This window comes from Sciurus vulgaris (genome assembly GCF_902686455.1).
Source record: "Sciurus vulgaris genome assembly, chromosome: 8".
Taxonomy (NCBI): Eukaryota; Metazoa; Chordata; class Mammalia; order Rodentia; family Sciuridae; genus Sciurus; species Sciurus vulgaris.
Window position 1 is genome coordinate 13,726,328 of NC_136468.1, and position 16,480 is coordinate 13,742,807.

Below are 16,480 nucleotides of genomic sequence, written 5' to 3' on the forward strand. Positions count from 1 at the left end.
TTAGGAGATACAGAACAAGAAGTCAGGATATCTGGGGTTTTCTATGATCTAGTTTTTGGATTTTGAATAATCTCCCCAACTTTTCTTGGCCTGTTTCATCATTTATAAAATTAAGTCACTGGATTAGGTCAACTCTAGGGTACAGTCCAGTTCTAAATGACATTGGCTATATTTAGCTTTTTATTAGCTTATTTCAAACTATTGATTAAGAAATGTGATTTCAAAGGCTGTCCCTGGCCCTATAAATTGTGAAGATTTCACTTTTGGTATTAGGTTTCAGTATACTTAAAGAATAAAAATAGGGTAATTATTTTTATTCTGTAATTATAATTTTCCCTGTTTTTTTTTATTCCACTGTGTTGTGTGAGGAATAATGAAAGAATATAATTGAACTCAAGTCCATTTCTTTGAAATGAATTAAAAATAAGCAAAATCTAATACCACTAACATACAAGATGTTTTCAAATTTCAAAGAAATTTTCCCACTTTTCTCCAGTAAAAAACACAGGACCTCATTAAATTATGTTCTAGTGATTAATTTTTTGGGACCATTGCTGCAAATAATAGAAATCAATCCCAACTTTTGATAAAATGGTCTTTTTTAAGCTGAAAAGATAGCAAAGGGAGGAAAAAGGCAAGGCCATAAGAAAACACGGTTTTACCCAAATGAGGTAACCAGAGAGTGGCTAATTCGAAATAAGGACACAGAGTTCTTAGGAGTCTGGTTTACTATACATGAGATCAGCATCAAGTAAAAGCACAGTAGTATGTCAAGCAAGTAGTATGTCAAGTACAGATCAGGACGGAAATTCATCTGAAACTTTGGTATGTCAGTTTCCAAAGGAAAGTCAGGTCCAAAATAATAACTTACAATCCATACTCCATCAAAGTCCAGACGCTCATGAAATTCAGTGAACTCCTCTATCCACCACTCCTTACACACTGGATTGCTGAAATCAGGAAAGACAGTTGGTCCAGGGTATCCCTAGAGATCAAAGGAGGAGGACAGACAATTCATTTGTTGGTTCAACTATTTCTTTTACTAGAAAACCCACATTGCCTTAATTTTAGAATCAAAATTTGTTATTTCTCCCAATGCATATTAAACAGACAAATGTATGCAAGTTGCCAGAGGAAATAAAAAGTAAAGGAAAAATGACCAATTAAATGAAAATCCATCATGTCCTTTTCTATGAAAAAGCAAGTAAAATTTCATTATGTCAGGCTAACTACAGATAAACCACTTAAAATGCTGGAAAGTCTAACTATATCAACTTAAAAGAGAATGGTTGAGTACATTTGATGTATTGCTAAAGTTATATTAAACCTGTTGTGAATAATTGTGTTATAAATAACATGCTGATTTGTACATATAACCAATATTTTATAAATGGTTGAGGAAAGTTTATGCCTCTTACTCCTGCCAAATATTCCTAATCTTACCTCTGTTTTATCTACATCTATTTGACAGCAGTTTTAAATGTTTTCCATGGATGGCACAAAGATGTAACCATAGCCAAATTACTGAACATTCTGAATTAATAGGATACAAACTCTTTTGCAACATTCTTGCTGATTTTCCCGATAGATTTATATGTTGGCAATTAGGGACACTTTACACCAAGGCCACAAAATGAATATATATTAAAATGCAAAGAATTCTTCAAACGCGAGATGGATGGTAGAAATTTCTGCTTTCACTGGATTGAGCTCTTGGTCCTTTGTTGCAGGTGATGGGAGCCAAGTAATAATTTCAGGTAATTATGGACTCCAGAAAACAAGTGGTTTGGCCGAGCAACAACCAACAGAAGCCTTGAGTGGAGACCAGGCCAAGTGAGCTCCATTCTAAACAAGAGCATGGACAGCCGCCTCTACCCACTTCTACCACCACTGCCTCAGCCAACGCATGACATTTATTGGTCAATGAAATGAATTTAGTGAGCAGAGTGAAGAGGGGGCCACCAATGACTCTGAGAAGACAGTTTTGCAAAGTCAACTACTCAGAAGAAATAGGAACTGCATTCATATGAACTTTCCAGAGTTCTAGCTTTAATAACTCACATAATCCAATCACATAGAATTGACCCCTGGATAAAGGCAGCCTATGTGATGTGATTTGACTTAAAGTACGTACTCTTGGAAAGTCAACTATCCTTAAAATAGCCTCCTGGGTAGTCAATCTATTCTAATGCCTGCAACTGCCATCTTAGAATTAAACCTGGGCTTTATCTAGAAGCTTGGTATAAATTACAGGAGATAGATTCCACATTAACCTATAGATCTATTGTTATAATTGAATTTACTATCTTGGGAAAGAGGCAGAAATTGGAGGCAGGAGAACTTCAAGTAACTGAATTTTTTTTTTTTTTTCTAATGATACATTGCTCCTCAGTTATCAGTGGTAATCATGGATCAGGGGCTAGCTTAAGTTATCTTTTTAAGTCTTTCAGAATTTTAATCTTTTTATTAGTACATGTATTGGTTTAAAATAGTAACAAAAGAAACCTATAAAGACATCAAAAGAATAGCAATATTGTAGCTGGACGTTCACCCATTACCAAAATACTAGCTTCCAAAAAATGACTGTGATTTACTCTTTCTTCAGAAATTACCTCCCCAACAGCAAAGTCATTGTTCTCCAAGATCCATACTCTCTTTAATCTTCCATTTTTATATGTTTCATAGTCATAATCTTTGAGGATACCAGGATTCTAATGAAGAAATAGGATACAAATATTATTTTTATAAATTTCCTTTGTATTTTGAAAGAAAAAACAAGGCAACAAGGTAAATGTTGGACATACCGTTATAATTATATATTTCTGGCCATTGTCATGTAACTCCTTGACAAAATCTGGGAGATCAGGGTAACCCCGTCCATCAATAGTGAAATCCTTCATTCCATCCATGTAGTCTATATCAGCATACTGGACATCCTGAAAGGTAACTCTGGCCAGTTAGAACCTAGGGAATACCACCAAGCTGATGGAAAGGATTTCAGCTCTGGGTAACCACAAGAATAGAATCTGAGGGAGATGTAGAAGGGCTTAGGCAGCCAGGCCAAGACAGGGCTAAACGAAGGAGCGTGGAGAGAGTCTTCTGATGAGGTCAACTTCCTGCTTGACAAAAGTGCTTGTGGACACAAGCTGGGGACCCAATCAGACAAACATTTCTGTACTTGTGCTCCTAAGCAGGGGACCCGATAGAAAGACTAAAACAGACTTGTGGACAGAGAGGGTACCAGTCCCTAACAACAAGGATCACATGGACAGGGGAGGAGATAAGGAAAGGAGAAAATTCCAGAGATTATAAAAAGAACAGGTCAAAACTCCCCCACCAGATTCCCAGTTCTGGGGCCCTTTCTCTCCAGAGAAGTCCATGTCTGTCACTTTTGCAATAAACCTACTTCCTGCTTGCTACCTTTATGTCCTTCAATTCTATGTTCTTCAATTCTTTGCTGAATGGAGACAATGAACTCAGCACTCCTAGACAGTAACAAAGTCATATTCCTTAGTAACACTGGAACTTACAGGGTTTGGCTATCTCCTAGGAGTAAATATGCCCTTCCAGAAAGATGCAGCTGCTTTTAGGTTCCAACTTTATTTTCTCATCCTGATAGAGGTATGTCATAAGGCATTGGAAGAAACTCAAGAGTAGAAACTGCACCTTGTTGAGCTCTGTAACTTGTGAGCTTGATTGCCTGACATATCACAGGCACTCTTGAAATGTTTGTTTGAATGAACCTATGGGGAATGTTATAACCATACTACCTTAGACCTCAAATGTCAAGCCGGAATAAATCATTAGAGGAGAAAATACTCTTTTGCACTACAAAACTGCTGAAGTAATGATTAAAAAATACAAAAAACAAAAGGGATAGAGTTTTAACTAACCAAGTTCTCACACATGTTCTTGGGTTTGCACACTGATCTATGAGGGGCAGGTGTTATTCTTGGTGAGAAGACTGAACTGTGAAGGGGTTAAGTAATGTTTCCCAAAATCATTTGATTAGGTAGGTGGAGGGCCAATGGGGCTTTTTGGTGATAGGCCCCTTAACTCCAGATGTTCTATTCCCCAAAATCTGTCACTTACCTCATTGACATATGACAGTCTTCTATGTGTTTTCCATGGGATTGTGCATTAGGAGGCTCCAGCTAGTGGCCTGTTGCCCAATGTGGTATCACCTATTCTGATACTGGACAACCATTTAGGACCCAGGGGTCCCCCACAGCCACAGAGAGGTGTTCCCAGTTAAAAAAAAAAGTTCATTTGTTCCTGAACTGGTAACATCTCAAAAAAGCCCTTTCCATAAGAGGCAGAAGGAGAGATAGCAAACAACAGCATTGGTAGAGTCAAAAGAATTATATTTGCACACTGGTTTGCTGCTTAACTACTTGTTGCAAGTCTAGAAAAGTTATTAACCATACAGTGCCTCCATTTCCTCATCTATAAAGCAGTGATAAATGAAGACTAATCATGAACGTGAAGCCATAAAACAATGTAGGCGTGGCAAAATTGAGTCTGATTTTTCCTGGAATTGGGTGTTTTCTGATAGCACATATGGGAGGAATAAAATGAAATATAAATCCATTTCCCCTCAGTGCCAAACAATATGGTGAGCATCCGATTTCTCAGAGTCCTCACTGCTGCTCTGAAAAGGAACTGAAGAATCCTGACATCAGGGCAAAGTCACTTCCACCCACACATGCTTCCTTCAGTAGCTAGCACTCAAGTTCCAAAGAGTCAGCCAAAATAAGTTCTTTCAATAACTTCACTAACCACATGTTATGCATCTCCCAGAAGAGCTTATCAAATACTTAAAATTATTTTTGATTTATCGGTGAACAGTAGACATCATAAATACTTTGTAACCATAGAGCTTCAAAATAGAGTTGACTGAATCTGGAAGAAGTTTACACTAGGAGGAGCTCAATTTAGTGTAAATCATGATAATCCTCTGCTCTGGTTGACCAGGTCACTTCAGGTATTGCTTTCTCTCATAAAATAGCAGATAGTTTTGATGGAATTCACCCTCTGGGCTAGATTGTTACACACATTATACAAGGTGTTCATTGCTTCCAGTCCACCATAATAAGTCTTAAATTCTCATTTCATAAAAGTAGAAAAATAAAACTCAGAGATGTTAATTAACTAGCCCAACACTGCACGGAGCTATGGAGAGGTGAGGATACAATTCAAAGTTATATATGGATACAATTCAAAGATATGTATCCGTAAACTGCATTTTTCATGCTTAGATGGGCAATTCAGCTTGCAAATTTCTGACAGTGTGTCTGCCTCTCTATCAATCATCATTGTATAATTTTCCTAATAGGCTAAATTCAATGCAAATAATGAAAATGGGGTCAAATACATGATAAGAGATGCGCCAACTTACATATGGGATCCCAGCTCCACGAGTTCTTTCTACCACCTTTTTCAACCCATCAATGCCACCATAATCCCTGCGACTAAGCTGGAACCCAAGACTCCAGTAGGAAGGCAAGAAAGGTCGTCCAATAAGCTAGAAAGAGAAGTAAAGTCATATCTAAGCTTTACAATAAACATTTTGTAGTACCAAGTCCAACACTGGATGCATTAGCTCCCTTTCATTTCCTCTAAAGTCCTCAGATCTAAAAATGTCAGAGCCAAGAGTAATCTCCTAGGCTAAATCTGCAAAATTCCACAGCTCCTATCTTTCTTCACTGAAGTACCATTTCGACATGAGAAAATGATAGGATTTTCAGAAAATGCTTGACTAATGATATCATCTTGGAAGGAAAGCAATTAATAGTGCTTCCATCCATAAGTATTTCATCAGTGTTTACAATGTGGTAGGGGCTAGAGTGAGCACCAAGGACATAACGTCACAAAGCAAGCAGAGTTTCTGCCCTCACAGAGCTAAAGGAAACAAATGTCAGGTGTAATGTCAGGTAGTGTTGTGTGCTATGGTAAAGAATAAGGATTGATGAGATGAAGACAAGACAGATGAAGAAATACTGAAATGTGATTAAAATACAAGTTTTCCAAGTTGCTCCAACCAACACTGAGAACAGTAACATCACAGGTAGGAAGCATCTTTCTCTCCTCTGTGGGAAAGAGTAGGTCTTAGGATGTTGCTTTTATAGGAAAGACTTCATGCTGAGATTGCTGTTTAACAGAAGCATGCTGAACTTAACAATACTTCTATTGAAACTGAAACTTGAAAATATATTAACCTGTTTCACATTGTTCCCTGAGAGTCCCTGCCCTCTAATATAAGTGGGCTTTCTCTCATGCCTTTGAATACCTATGCAGTTTATTTGCACCTCATTGACAGAATTTATTATGAGGGACTTCTGATTATAATTATTTCAGACTGTACATATCATATTCTTTTATTTGATTATAAATTCATCTGGAACCATAATTTCATTTTTTTTATGAGCCATCCTGAGCAAATCACTTCATCTTTCCATGTCTGAGTTTTTCCATCTGGAAAGTATCTACAGTTCCTTCCTATCCTATAGTTTGAATCACATATGAATAGCTAACAAAGTTTCTTTCACATAATTACTTTTCACTGAGTTTTTATTTGTGGAAGGCACGGACTTCACTGACTTGTGTCCTTTGGTCTCAGAGTGATTGATGGATCATACCTGGATAGACAATGAGTGCCTTGAACCCAGGATGCTGACTTATTTTTGCATTTCTCAAGCCTAGCACAGTACCCTTTTAGCATGCAGAAAGCATCTAAAGAGTATCATCAAAATAAACAAACAAGCAATGAAAGACTAGCAACCCCAGCACTTACAATCCATCTTGTCTACTAATAACCCTTATTTTCCTCTTAATAATCTAAATGAGTGTATCAGGCCATAGCAATGAACACCAAGTCGTACCTCCAGGTACTCCTGGACCACTTGCTCTGGAGTGTTTCCCAGGAACACGTAGAAGTCGAGAATGCCCCCGATCGTGCGGTAAGTGAGGGCCGGGGCAGGTTGAAGGGCAACCTCTGAGAGAGTGAAAGCGAGAGTTATTAGAATCTTATGGCTGAGTATATATATGCTTTTCTCTGGAGCATGAATAGCTAAGCCGTCCAAAACAATCTCACTCTCATTCTCAAAGGAATAAAGATCACATATGTCATTTTACTAGAGGATTGTTGAAGTTTATTAATTTATCAAGCTAGTAAGATAGCAAGGAAGAATTAAGTTTTGTTTAAGAGAAGGGAGAAGGGAAAATAAATTCTGTGTTAATTTGGCCATATAAAAATGCAAACTTCCAGGTTTTGTGAGTGGCTTTGCTTAAGGAAAGTTTTAAAAACCGTATCGGGTAAGTTTGACTACAATTAAAAATGTAAAAATAAATTAAAATGCCTGTTAATGTACCATTAATCCAGAAGCCAGAGGAGAAAGATTATGGGTGAGTTATGGGCAAGCTATTAGGAGCAGCCCTTCAAATGCAACCTGTTGCCTACAGACAGACAGCACTGCACATGTCGGAATCCGCAAGTATTCTTAGAATATGTGTCTCATTGATTCCTCTTATCTATAGAATATTAAGGGAAACATTCCATAAGGGAGATGCCCAAAGCAGTTTTCAATGAAAAGGGCTTTAAGCATGAGCGGGATTTGTAGACAGATTAATATACTTTCAAGTTTCAGTTTCAATAGAAATACCATTAAGCTCAACATGTCTCTGTCAAACATGATCTCAACAGTCTTTCTTATAAAAGCAGCGTCCTAAGACCTACTCCCACCCATGGAATAGGGAAAGATGCTTCCTACCCATGGCGTTACTGTTCATCAGAAAAACTCCAAAAGAGGAACCACTGGTGTCTTCAAGGCACAAGAAGAATGTGTGTGCTCCATACAGGTTACTCATGCCCTGTCAGCAAGAAAGGAAGAAAGAAGTAATAGCTTTACGTGTTCAAAATGAGTATTCGCCCTAAAATAAAACCAGAAACCATGCCAGATCTGTGCTTGGTCAACACTTAATACAGAATGGTATTGTACCAAAAAGCTGTTGCGAGGGCATCGTCAACTGAGAAATGGAAAAACAGAACAGGGTAGTCCCAGACAATTCGGATCATTCATCAACAGTAAGAAAGGAAGCCCTGACACGTGCTACAAAAAAATACTTCTCAAAAATGTCACGCTAAGTGAAACAGACACAAAAGACCTTATGGTGCAGGATTTTGTCTACATAAAATGTCTAGAAAAATTAAATCTGTAGGCAGTAGATTAGGGATGGCTTGCGGCTGGTGTGGATACTAGGATATGAATTTGGATTGACTTTAAAAGGACCTACCTGGGTAATGGAAATGTTCTAAAACTGGATTACAATGGTCACCCAAGTCAGTAATGTGGTAAAAATCAATAACTTGTACTTTAAACAGGTCATTTTATGGTATATAAATAATACCTCAACCAAGTTTTTGATAATTGGAAAAATTTTGCTATAACCTATACCAAATTTAACAGGAAGTAATGGTGTTATGAGCAGCTATGAATTTCTTTGTAATGCCCAACTACTTTTTAATCTTTCTAAAATTAATGTGTAATTCTTAAGTAGTTACAAAAATTTTTTTAAAGAGACAGAGATACTGAATCTGTCAGAGAGAGTTGTGATGAGCGCTGATGATAAAATGCATTCTACTGCCATGTACAACAAATTAGAACAAATAAAAAATAATTTAAAAAGAGAGAATGTGTATGTGCAGAACTGTGCTATAAAGGGAACAATGTTGAGATCATAATATGCATAAAAGTTTTGCAGACATTCTTTGTGTGATAGTGTCACAAATCTTAGCCCCTGGTATAAGGCAATAGTACTGATAATGGTAAAAAGAGAAAAAGAAAGAAAATCAGTATGATTTGCAAAATAGAGAAGCTCGATAGGACTCCAGAGACTGGATTGAAAATTGCAGCCAGGAAGGCATCGACACTTGGATAGAATACAGATTGCATTTTTTTAAAATTTTGAAGCAAGAAAGGGATGAGAAGAATTAAGGGGGAAAAACAGAAGAAAAAAGAAAGGAAAAAGAGAGGTAGAGAGGCTGGAAGGAGGGAGGAAAGCCAGAAGGAGGGAAGGAAAGGAGAGAAAGGGAGAGAGGAGAAAGAAAAACAGGGACAGAGGGAGGTCACGAGGGAGGGAGGAAATGTGTGCAGGCAAGGACACATTTAATTTAATCTGTAACTATATAATTTAAGAATTTCAGCCAGGCATGGAGGGACATGCCTGTAATTCTGGCAACCTAGGAGGCTAAAGCAGAAGGATCATGAATTCGAGGCCAGCCTCTGCAATTCAGCAAAGCCCTAAGCAACTCAACAAAATCCTGTCTCAAAATAAAAAGCCCTGGGAATGTGGCTCAGTGGTTAAGCACTCCTGGATACAATCTCCAGGACAGAAGAAAGAAAGAAAAGAAAGAAAGGAGGAAAGAAGACTGACTCAGCTGTGGAAAGTCAGTTGGTGCAACCCTCAGTGTGTCAGCATACTTGATCAAACATTTGAGTGGATGTGTCGACCACTGCTTTTCCCTCTGTTCAGTCCAGCAAGAGTGTTCCTTCCATTGCACGAGGTTCGAGTAGATGTTCTGCAAGTTAGTGAGTTATTTGCTTTGTTCACCTCCTGCAACTACGAATTGCAAACCACCAGCCCTGCACCCTGTGCCATACTTCCAGCTGCACGCAGCTCTTGCCCAGATCTGACAGCCACCATCAGCACAAGGGAGACTTCGAGACTAGCTCCCCACACCAGAGCTACTCAGTATTGCCACGCACTGTCACCTTGCCCAACCCTTTGCTCTCAGTCAGCAATGATATAAATACAAAAAAAAAAAAAAAAAAAAAAAAAAAAAATTGCAGAACTAGTGTTTTGAATCTTTTACAGCAACTTAAGAGTAATTTTATGTCTGCTCAATTTGTAATTTTTATATTTTTGGATAGTTTTTTCATTTTCCAAAAATGCTTTTCAATTACATTTTACCAATGTGTTGCCCATGTTGGATTAACAACATTAACATGTTGGATTAAAAGAAAAAGAAACTAGCCCCTACTCCAGGTAAGTTGAGAGACGTTGTTCTAGAACAGGCTTCTCCCAATTCACTGTGTACGTGATTCTCCAGGGAACTTATTAACATGCAGATTCAGATTCAGTGGGTCTCATGGTCTTTATGGCCTGAAACACTACATTTCTAACAACCTGAAAGGTAATGCTAACACCACTGTCTCTGGAACACACCTTCACTAGCAATACAGAGGCTGTTAAGAGAGACATTTTTCCTTCACAAGGTTCTACTAAGAATGGCTCCTGCTGAAGCTCTTTAGATATTTAATTTTTAAAACTAGGCAGTGGCAAAGGTATTTTTCCATATATGGTGAGCTCTGATACCAACATTAAATTGTGTTTTCCACTAAAAGTAAGATTTTAATTGCTCTACTTCTAATAGTGTCTTTACAACATCAAGAACAGATAGTCCTCAACTCAAACACATCTAACTTGAGCAAGACAAGATATAGCTGTCTCTGGAGGCTACTTTTGGGGAAAGAAGAAGAACATCCCTGACTGAGCAATGACCAGGTGGAAGGGGACCTCACCGCAGTGGGGGCGGCGTCCCTGGTGAAGATGGGCCAGGTCTTCCAGGACATGTCGTGGCGGTACCGTTGGTGCACGTGCTCCCCCAGTCCAAACACATTGGTGCTGGGTAGTCGGAAAGACAGCTGCAGGAACTGCTGGGCAAACTGGAGGGGCCCAATGCTGGTGTCCAACCTAGGCCGGAGACAGAGACTCGCTGACTCTCTCTCTTATCTCTGCCCAGAAGCTTTGCTCCTTTCCACGTGTGCTCAGAGAGCAGTTGCTTTAAGTATTATCAACTTCCACGCCACCTTGAAGGCCTCTCCCAGGCACCTGTACACTGACTGAGTCTCGTGGAACATAGCAATGAGCACCAGGGGCTCAGGTCAAATGACTGGGCAAAGAGAAGAAATGTGACCTGACATTTCTGTGCACCTACTGCATTACACATGCAATTCTGGATGCTTTATAAATATGATCTCATTGCCCCTAGCAAAAGAGGACATTTTGATCTTTTTATGGACAAGGAAATAGATGCTGATGGGATTTGCAGCCTTCCATCAGAAGGATGACTGCCTTTCCAATGCAAGAATTTGAATACAATTTTTCTGACATTAGTTCTTAAATATTCTCTAGTATAGCTTGTGATGTATCCTTAAAATGTGGGCTTGATGATGAGATTCACAGGAAATAATGCTTTGGAATGATAAATGATGAAGTTTAAGTTCCAGTATGAATGATAATCCAAAATAATAAAATTCCCTATTTCATAAATGCAAGTGAACCATAAGCATATACATATATTTATATATCATGTAATTCAGCAAACTACTACATTGTGTTTTAGTATTCTTTACTCTATGATCATGACAGATTTCCATTCTTAATAAGTTATAGTAAATAATTTTTCAGTTCTTTGAAGTTCAAGCATATTTCCAGGCCCCACTCATCTTACTATGTCAAAATGATTGATATGGGGACACTATTGAAAAGCTTACAAGACTCTTCCATTGCTCTTCCTCATTATTCTGATGCTAAAGGGTTTGTCAGTGACCTCTACGAGGTAGCTCAAACTGGAGATATCGGCAGTGCCATTAAGCAAATTGATGTTTTCAGAGGGGACTTCATAGCGGATCTCATTGAAATCAGTGATCTGTCAGAAGAAAAACAGAAGGGACAGTTCCAGATAACACCACTTCCTTGTAGAATTATCAAAGTTATCACCTCTCCAACAGCTCTCCACAAGAATTAGCCTTTAACTCTTGACTCTCTGGTTCCTAGTTTGTAAAAACAAATCACTGCCATAACGCATTCCCTGTCAAATAAAATGCAGCCTGCACACCCCCGGCAAAGATTGCTGCAGAGAGAAACTGAGGCGTCTTCTGCCTCTGCGCCTTGCATGTCGTGTGGTGACTGTGGACCTGGGTGGGGTTCTGCTTTCTTCAGGCATGTGTTCAGTGGTAACAACGACCTTAAAACGACCTTAAACTGACCTTAAAATGAAAACGACTGGACGTCTGAAATTCAGCTGTGAGGAGGGCGTTGGCGACATCACTTCCAAACAGAGATGGGGACGGCAACTTTCTCAACTGGGCAGTGAACCCTAGGGTGGAAGGCAAAGATCAAGAGGGAGAATTTTAGCTTTCATTTTGCAGCTATCTGGGCCACAAAGAGTTGTGCCCTGGGGCCACATCAGGGCAGCGCTTACCTGTGCTTGTATTTGTTTGGCCCCTGCTGACTTCATAGCCCCAGTTTCTGGGGAAGAAGCACCTAGGGACTTTGGTCTCTGCCACAGAATTCCAGCAGCACTTATATTGCCTTCTGCAAGTGTCCTGTAATAACACAGCTGGCATTATAAAAAATGAAAGAAAGAGAGTAGTATTTGTCTATTCATTTATGACACTCCTTATTCCAAGGAGAATGTAAGATCATAATTACATTCCTTTACTTATTTATTCTTCATTCATTCAGTTATCCAATATTGATTTATTATCTCCCAGACAAGAAACTCTTAAGAGAGAAATAAGATACAGTTTGTGCCTTCAGAAAACTTAACAGTCTAGCATTAACTCAAGACAATTAAAATAGCAATTACTGACTGATGAGCTAAATGCTCCAATAGAATTTGCTTAGAAGCTGAGCAAACTCACACCCTGGCCATGGTACAGAATGGTAGTAGGCTGAGGGTAGGGCAAAAAGGGCTTATAGATAGTAAAAAGGTAAATCTATTCCTACAACACCAGAAGGTCTTAGACAGATGAACAGCAGAGCGGTATTCCAGGCAGAGAAAGCAGCAACGCATGATAGATATACAGAAAACCTACAAATATATTGCACCAAGAACACTGAGTAAGAACATAAGTACAGGAAGATCAAGGGAAGCAGGCACACTAAGCTATCAGCCTAAGTCTGGGGAGGAGATTTGGAGGCAGAAAACATTTAAAGAACTTCCCCACTGTATTCTGTTCATAAATATAATGTCTGAATTGTTCTTATTAAAGGAATGTATTCAGTTTAGATTATTTTATTTTTTTAAAAAAGTATGTCACAACACTATGCATTTGAAAAAGTTAAACTGACAAGTATTTTAAATGCCAACATCTGAATTGCTGGGAAAGGCCACGGGATGAATATAATTTAAATCAACAGTTCATACTATTATGAAAAAGCAATCGTGTTATAACCATATAATCATTTGAGTACTTATTAATTCTCCTAACATCAAATTGGCCTTTTTGCCCTCATTCTTTTCAGATAACAAAAAGCCTGGAGATATCAATGGAGACAAAGTTTAGGGATTGGATAACTGATGTCCCTAAGTCTGAGACAGACATTGAGCACCTCAGTCACCCCAGAGACTAAAGTCTGTAAAGTTTAAAAGGTTAGTTTCATTGCCATAAATTGTTTCAAGGTCTACAAACCTAATAAAAAGCAATAAACATTCAGATAAATATAATGTTTTGTGTGTAATCTGCTCTAATATCCTTCTGTCAGTCCCAGACACCAAAGGTCAAATCTTGGGGACAATTATTTTCCAATCCTTCAAACTCCATATTTCTTCCCCACACTTATTTGGGAAGAGAGAGATGGAAGCAATATCACTTCCTTTCTTTTTAATTTCTATGGTCACTGCAACAAGAACTCTCATAAATTCATGCCTAGTCTACTGTGTTGGCTAAAAAGTCTCCTTGTCTCTCTATTCTTGCTTTAACACCAAATCTTTCTAAAGAATATTCTTTGGCTGTCTTCCAAATAGAGGTCATGTTATTTTTCAATCAGACATTACTGACTAAAAGAATTTAACAATTGGAAATTGACTTGGAATTATATAGTCCACCTTCTTTTTGATGCAAGCATTTCTTCAGGAGAGTCTCTGATAAATCCTTAAATTATGTAAATGACGTCTTGCTAACTTCTAAATTCAAGAAAGCCCACTTTTGTATTTAGTACTTTACTACAATGGTATTTCTTATGTTTAGATAATAGCCGCCAGAAAGTTTCATTTTTCAAAGCTACGGTGGTTGCATCTTGCCTTTTAGATACTATCTCAAACAATACTGATATTTGAGAAAGAAAAAATGAAACTTGGTGCTAGGAGATAAGGAAGAGAAGGGAATATGCATTGGCAAAAATGCTGAAATTGTTATTATTCACAGGTACCATCACAATTTCAGAAAAATTAAAAAGACATACAAATGAAGATAATTAATAAGCAAATTTAAGAGAATTTCTGGTTGTAAGATGAATATTCAAAAAATCAATTTAAACACAAACTACAGATAAACAGAAATTTTAGTCTTAAAATAGCATTTCAGTAGAATCAAATATTAAATTGTTAAAAATAAATTAAACCACACATGAAGGATTAGGCATTAAAACTGATGCATGAAAGAACAAGTATCCTGAGACTACTATAAACAAGTGCCAACAGATTGGATGACACAGAATGAAAAAATAAATTTCTAGAAACATAACCTACCAAGACTGAATCATGAAGTAAGAAAATACAAACAGACCAACAATGAGAAAGAAGATGGAGTCACTAAAAGGAGGGGCGACTGGGAGTAGGAAAGTTAGTAGAATGAATCAGACATGACTCTCCTATTTCATATATGTTCATATGTGAGTGTACAACCAGTGTATTTCCACATCATGTACAACCAGAAGACTGGGAAGTTATACTCCATATATGTAAAATATGTCAAAATACATTCTTCTGTCATGTATAAAAAAATAAAAAATTTGAAAATTAAAAAAAAATGTAAGCAACGTGAAAGATGTCTAAACCAAATTTCAAAACTAATACTCTGAATAAAATGAGAGACATACCATGTTTTTGGATTGTTCTATTCACTTTGGTAAAAATTGCAATTCTTCCACATAGAAAATCACAATCGAACTGTTTTGTGACAAAATTGACAAGCTGATTCAGAAGTTTAAAGCCTAAAGAATTGGACAGGCGCTATTGAAGAAAAACAGAAATGATTTGGAGGACTTTTAAGATCACACACCAAGAGCTATTAGCAAAGTTATAATAACTAAGGTAATGTGGTATTGGCCAAAGGACAAATCAAGCAATTTAACAAAGTGAATTCCAGAAGCAAATCTACACATATAAACATATAATTTATAGAAAGATGTCACTACAATAAAAAAGGGATAGTAGTCATTTCAGTAATTGGTGATGGAGTTATTAAAAATTCAAGAAGACATTTTTTCTGGACTCTTGCCTCATACACACACACACACACACACACACACACACACATACGCACACATGATAGATTGATTAAAATCTAAATTTGAAAAAATACAATAATGATGTTCTTAGACAAAAAATAGGAATATGTTTTTCTGACTCTCTTTGAAGTAGGAAGGAATTTTTAAACAGAATACAAAATGTACTAGCCACTGATAAATTGATGAATTGGACTACATTAAAATCAGGAACTATTTTTAATCAAAAATTGACCATTAAGAAAGTTAAAAGACAATCCATAGAGTAAGATAAGGTAGATATCTTTAAAATTTGTATATCTAACAAAAGATTTGTATCCAGAGTACATAAATAACTATAGAGTGTAAGTAAAAGATGAATAGCCCAGTAGAAAACCTGGGAAAAAATTTGAAATATTACAATATGATCATCCAACTTATTCAATAAACCTAATAAAAGATGTTTAGCTTCATTAATCATGAGGGATGTGAAAATGAAAACTACAGAAGTATTACATTAATAAAAGGGAAAACATCAAGACTTGTTAGGACACAGAGCAATTGAACTCTTACATACTTTACAGGAAATGTGAGTTGGCATAGATATTTTGAAAAATTATTTTGCAATATCAACTAAACCTAAACATGTATATATCCCTATGAATGAAAAATTCCATTCCTAGGTATAGAGTCAATGAATTCCTTCCCCATGTTCCCAAAGAAACACATACTATGCTGTTCTTTGCAGCACCATTCAAATATTTCCCATATAAAAATTCACAAATGCCTATCAGAAGTAGACAGTATAAAAATATTGTGGTGTATTCACACAATGGGATACCATGCAGCCAAAGGCCTGAAGGATCTGTAACTTATCCCAGCAATGGGATGAATCTCATAAAAATAACATTGAGCTTAAGATTTACTTAATACAACTGCAAACTTATAAATTTGAAAACAGAGATGAAATAGACAGTTTTTCATAAAAACATTAACATTCTGGTATATGTCAGTGGGAGAATGGTTAAAAGTCTGTAATATACGCATTCAATGGAACATCCCTCAACAATAGAAATCATCTGCTACTGTATATGTAACACTACTGACGATCTGAAAATCAAGCTGGATGAGATTTTACATTATGATTCTATTTATATGAAGTCACACAACAAGCAACACTGAGCTCTGGTGGAGATGGAGGGAGTGC

The 16,480-nt window shown here is 37.2% G+C and overlaps 1 protein-coding gene across 1 annotated transcript in view; it reads right to left on the reverse strand.

Annotated features, from left to right (window-relative positions):
• MGAM2 (maltase-glucoamylase 2 (putative)) overlaps positions 1–16,480 on the reverse strand; it is a gene marked incomplete at both ends in the record, with an annotated part of 100,603 nt that overhangs the window by 75,994 nt on the left and 8,129 nt on the right. The window contains 10 exons of the mRNA XM_079152664.1: positions 872–985; positions 2,613–2,711; positions 2,805–2,936; positions 5,399–5,524; positions 6,882–6,994; positions 7,770–7,869; positions 10,581–10,752; positions 11,556–11,710; positions 12,051–12,160; positions 12,266–12,389. Of these exons, the coding sequence (XP_079008790.1) occupies positions 872–985; positions 2,613–2,711; positions 2,805–2,936; positions 5,399–5,524; positions 6,882–6,994; positions 7,770–7,869; positions 10,581–10,752; positions 11,556–11,710; positions 12,051–12,160; positions 12,266–12,389 (1,245 nt within the window). The remainder of the gene's footprint in view (positions 1–871; positions 986–2,612; positions 2,712–2,804; positions 2,937–5,398; positions 5,525–6,881; positions 6,995–7,769; positions 7,870–10,580; positions 10,753–11,555; positions 11,711–12,050; positions 12,161–12,265; positions 12,390–16,480) is intronic.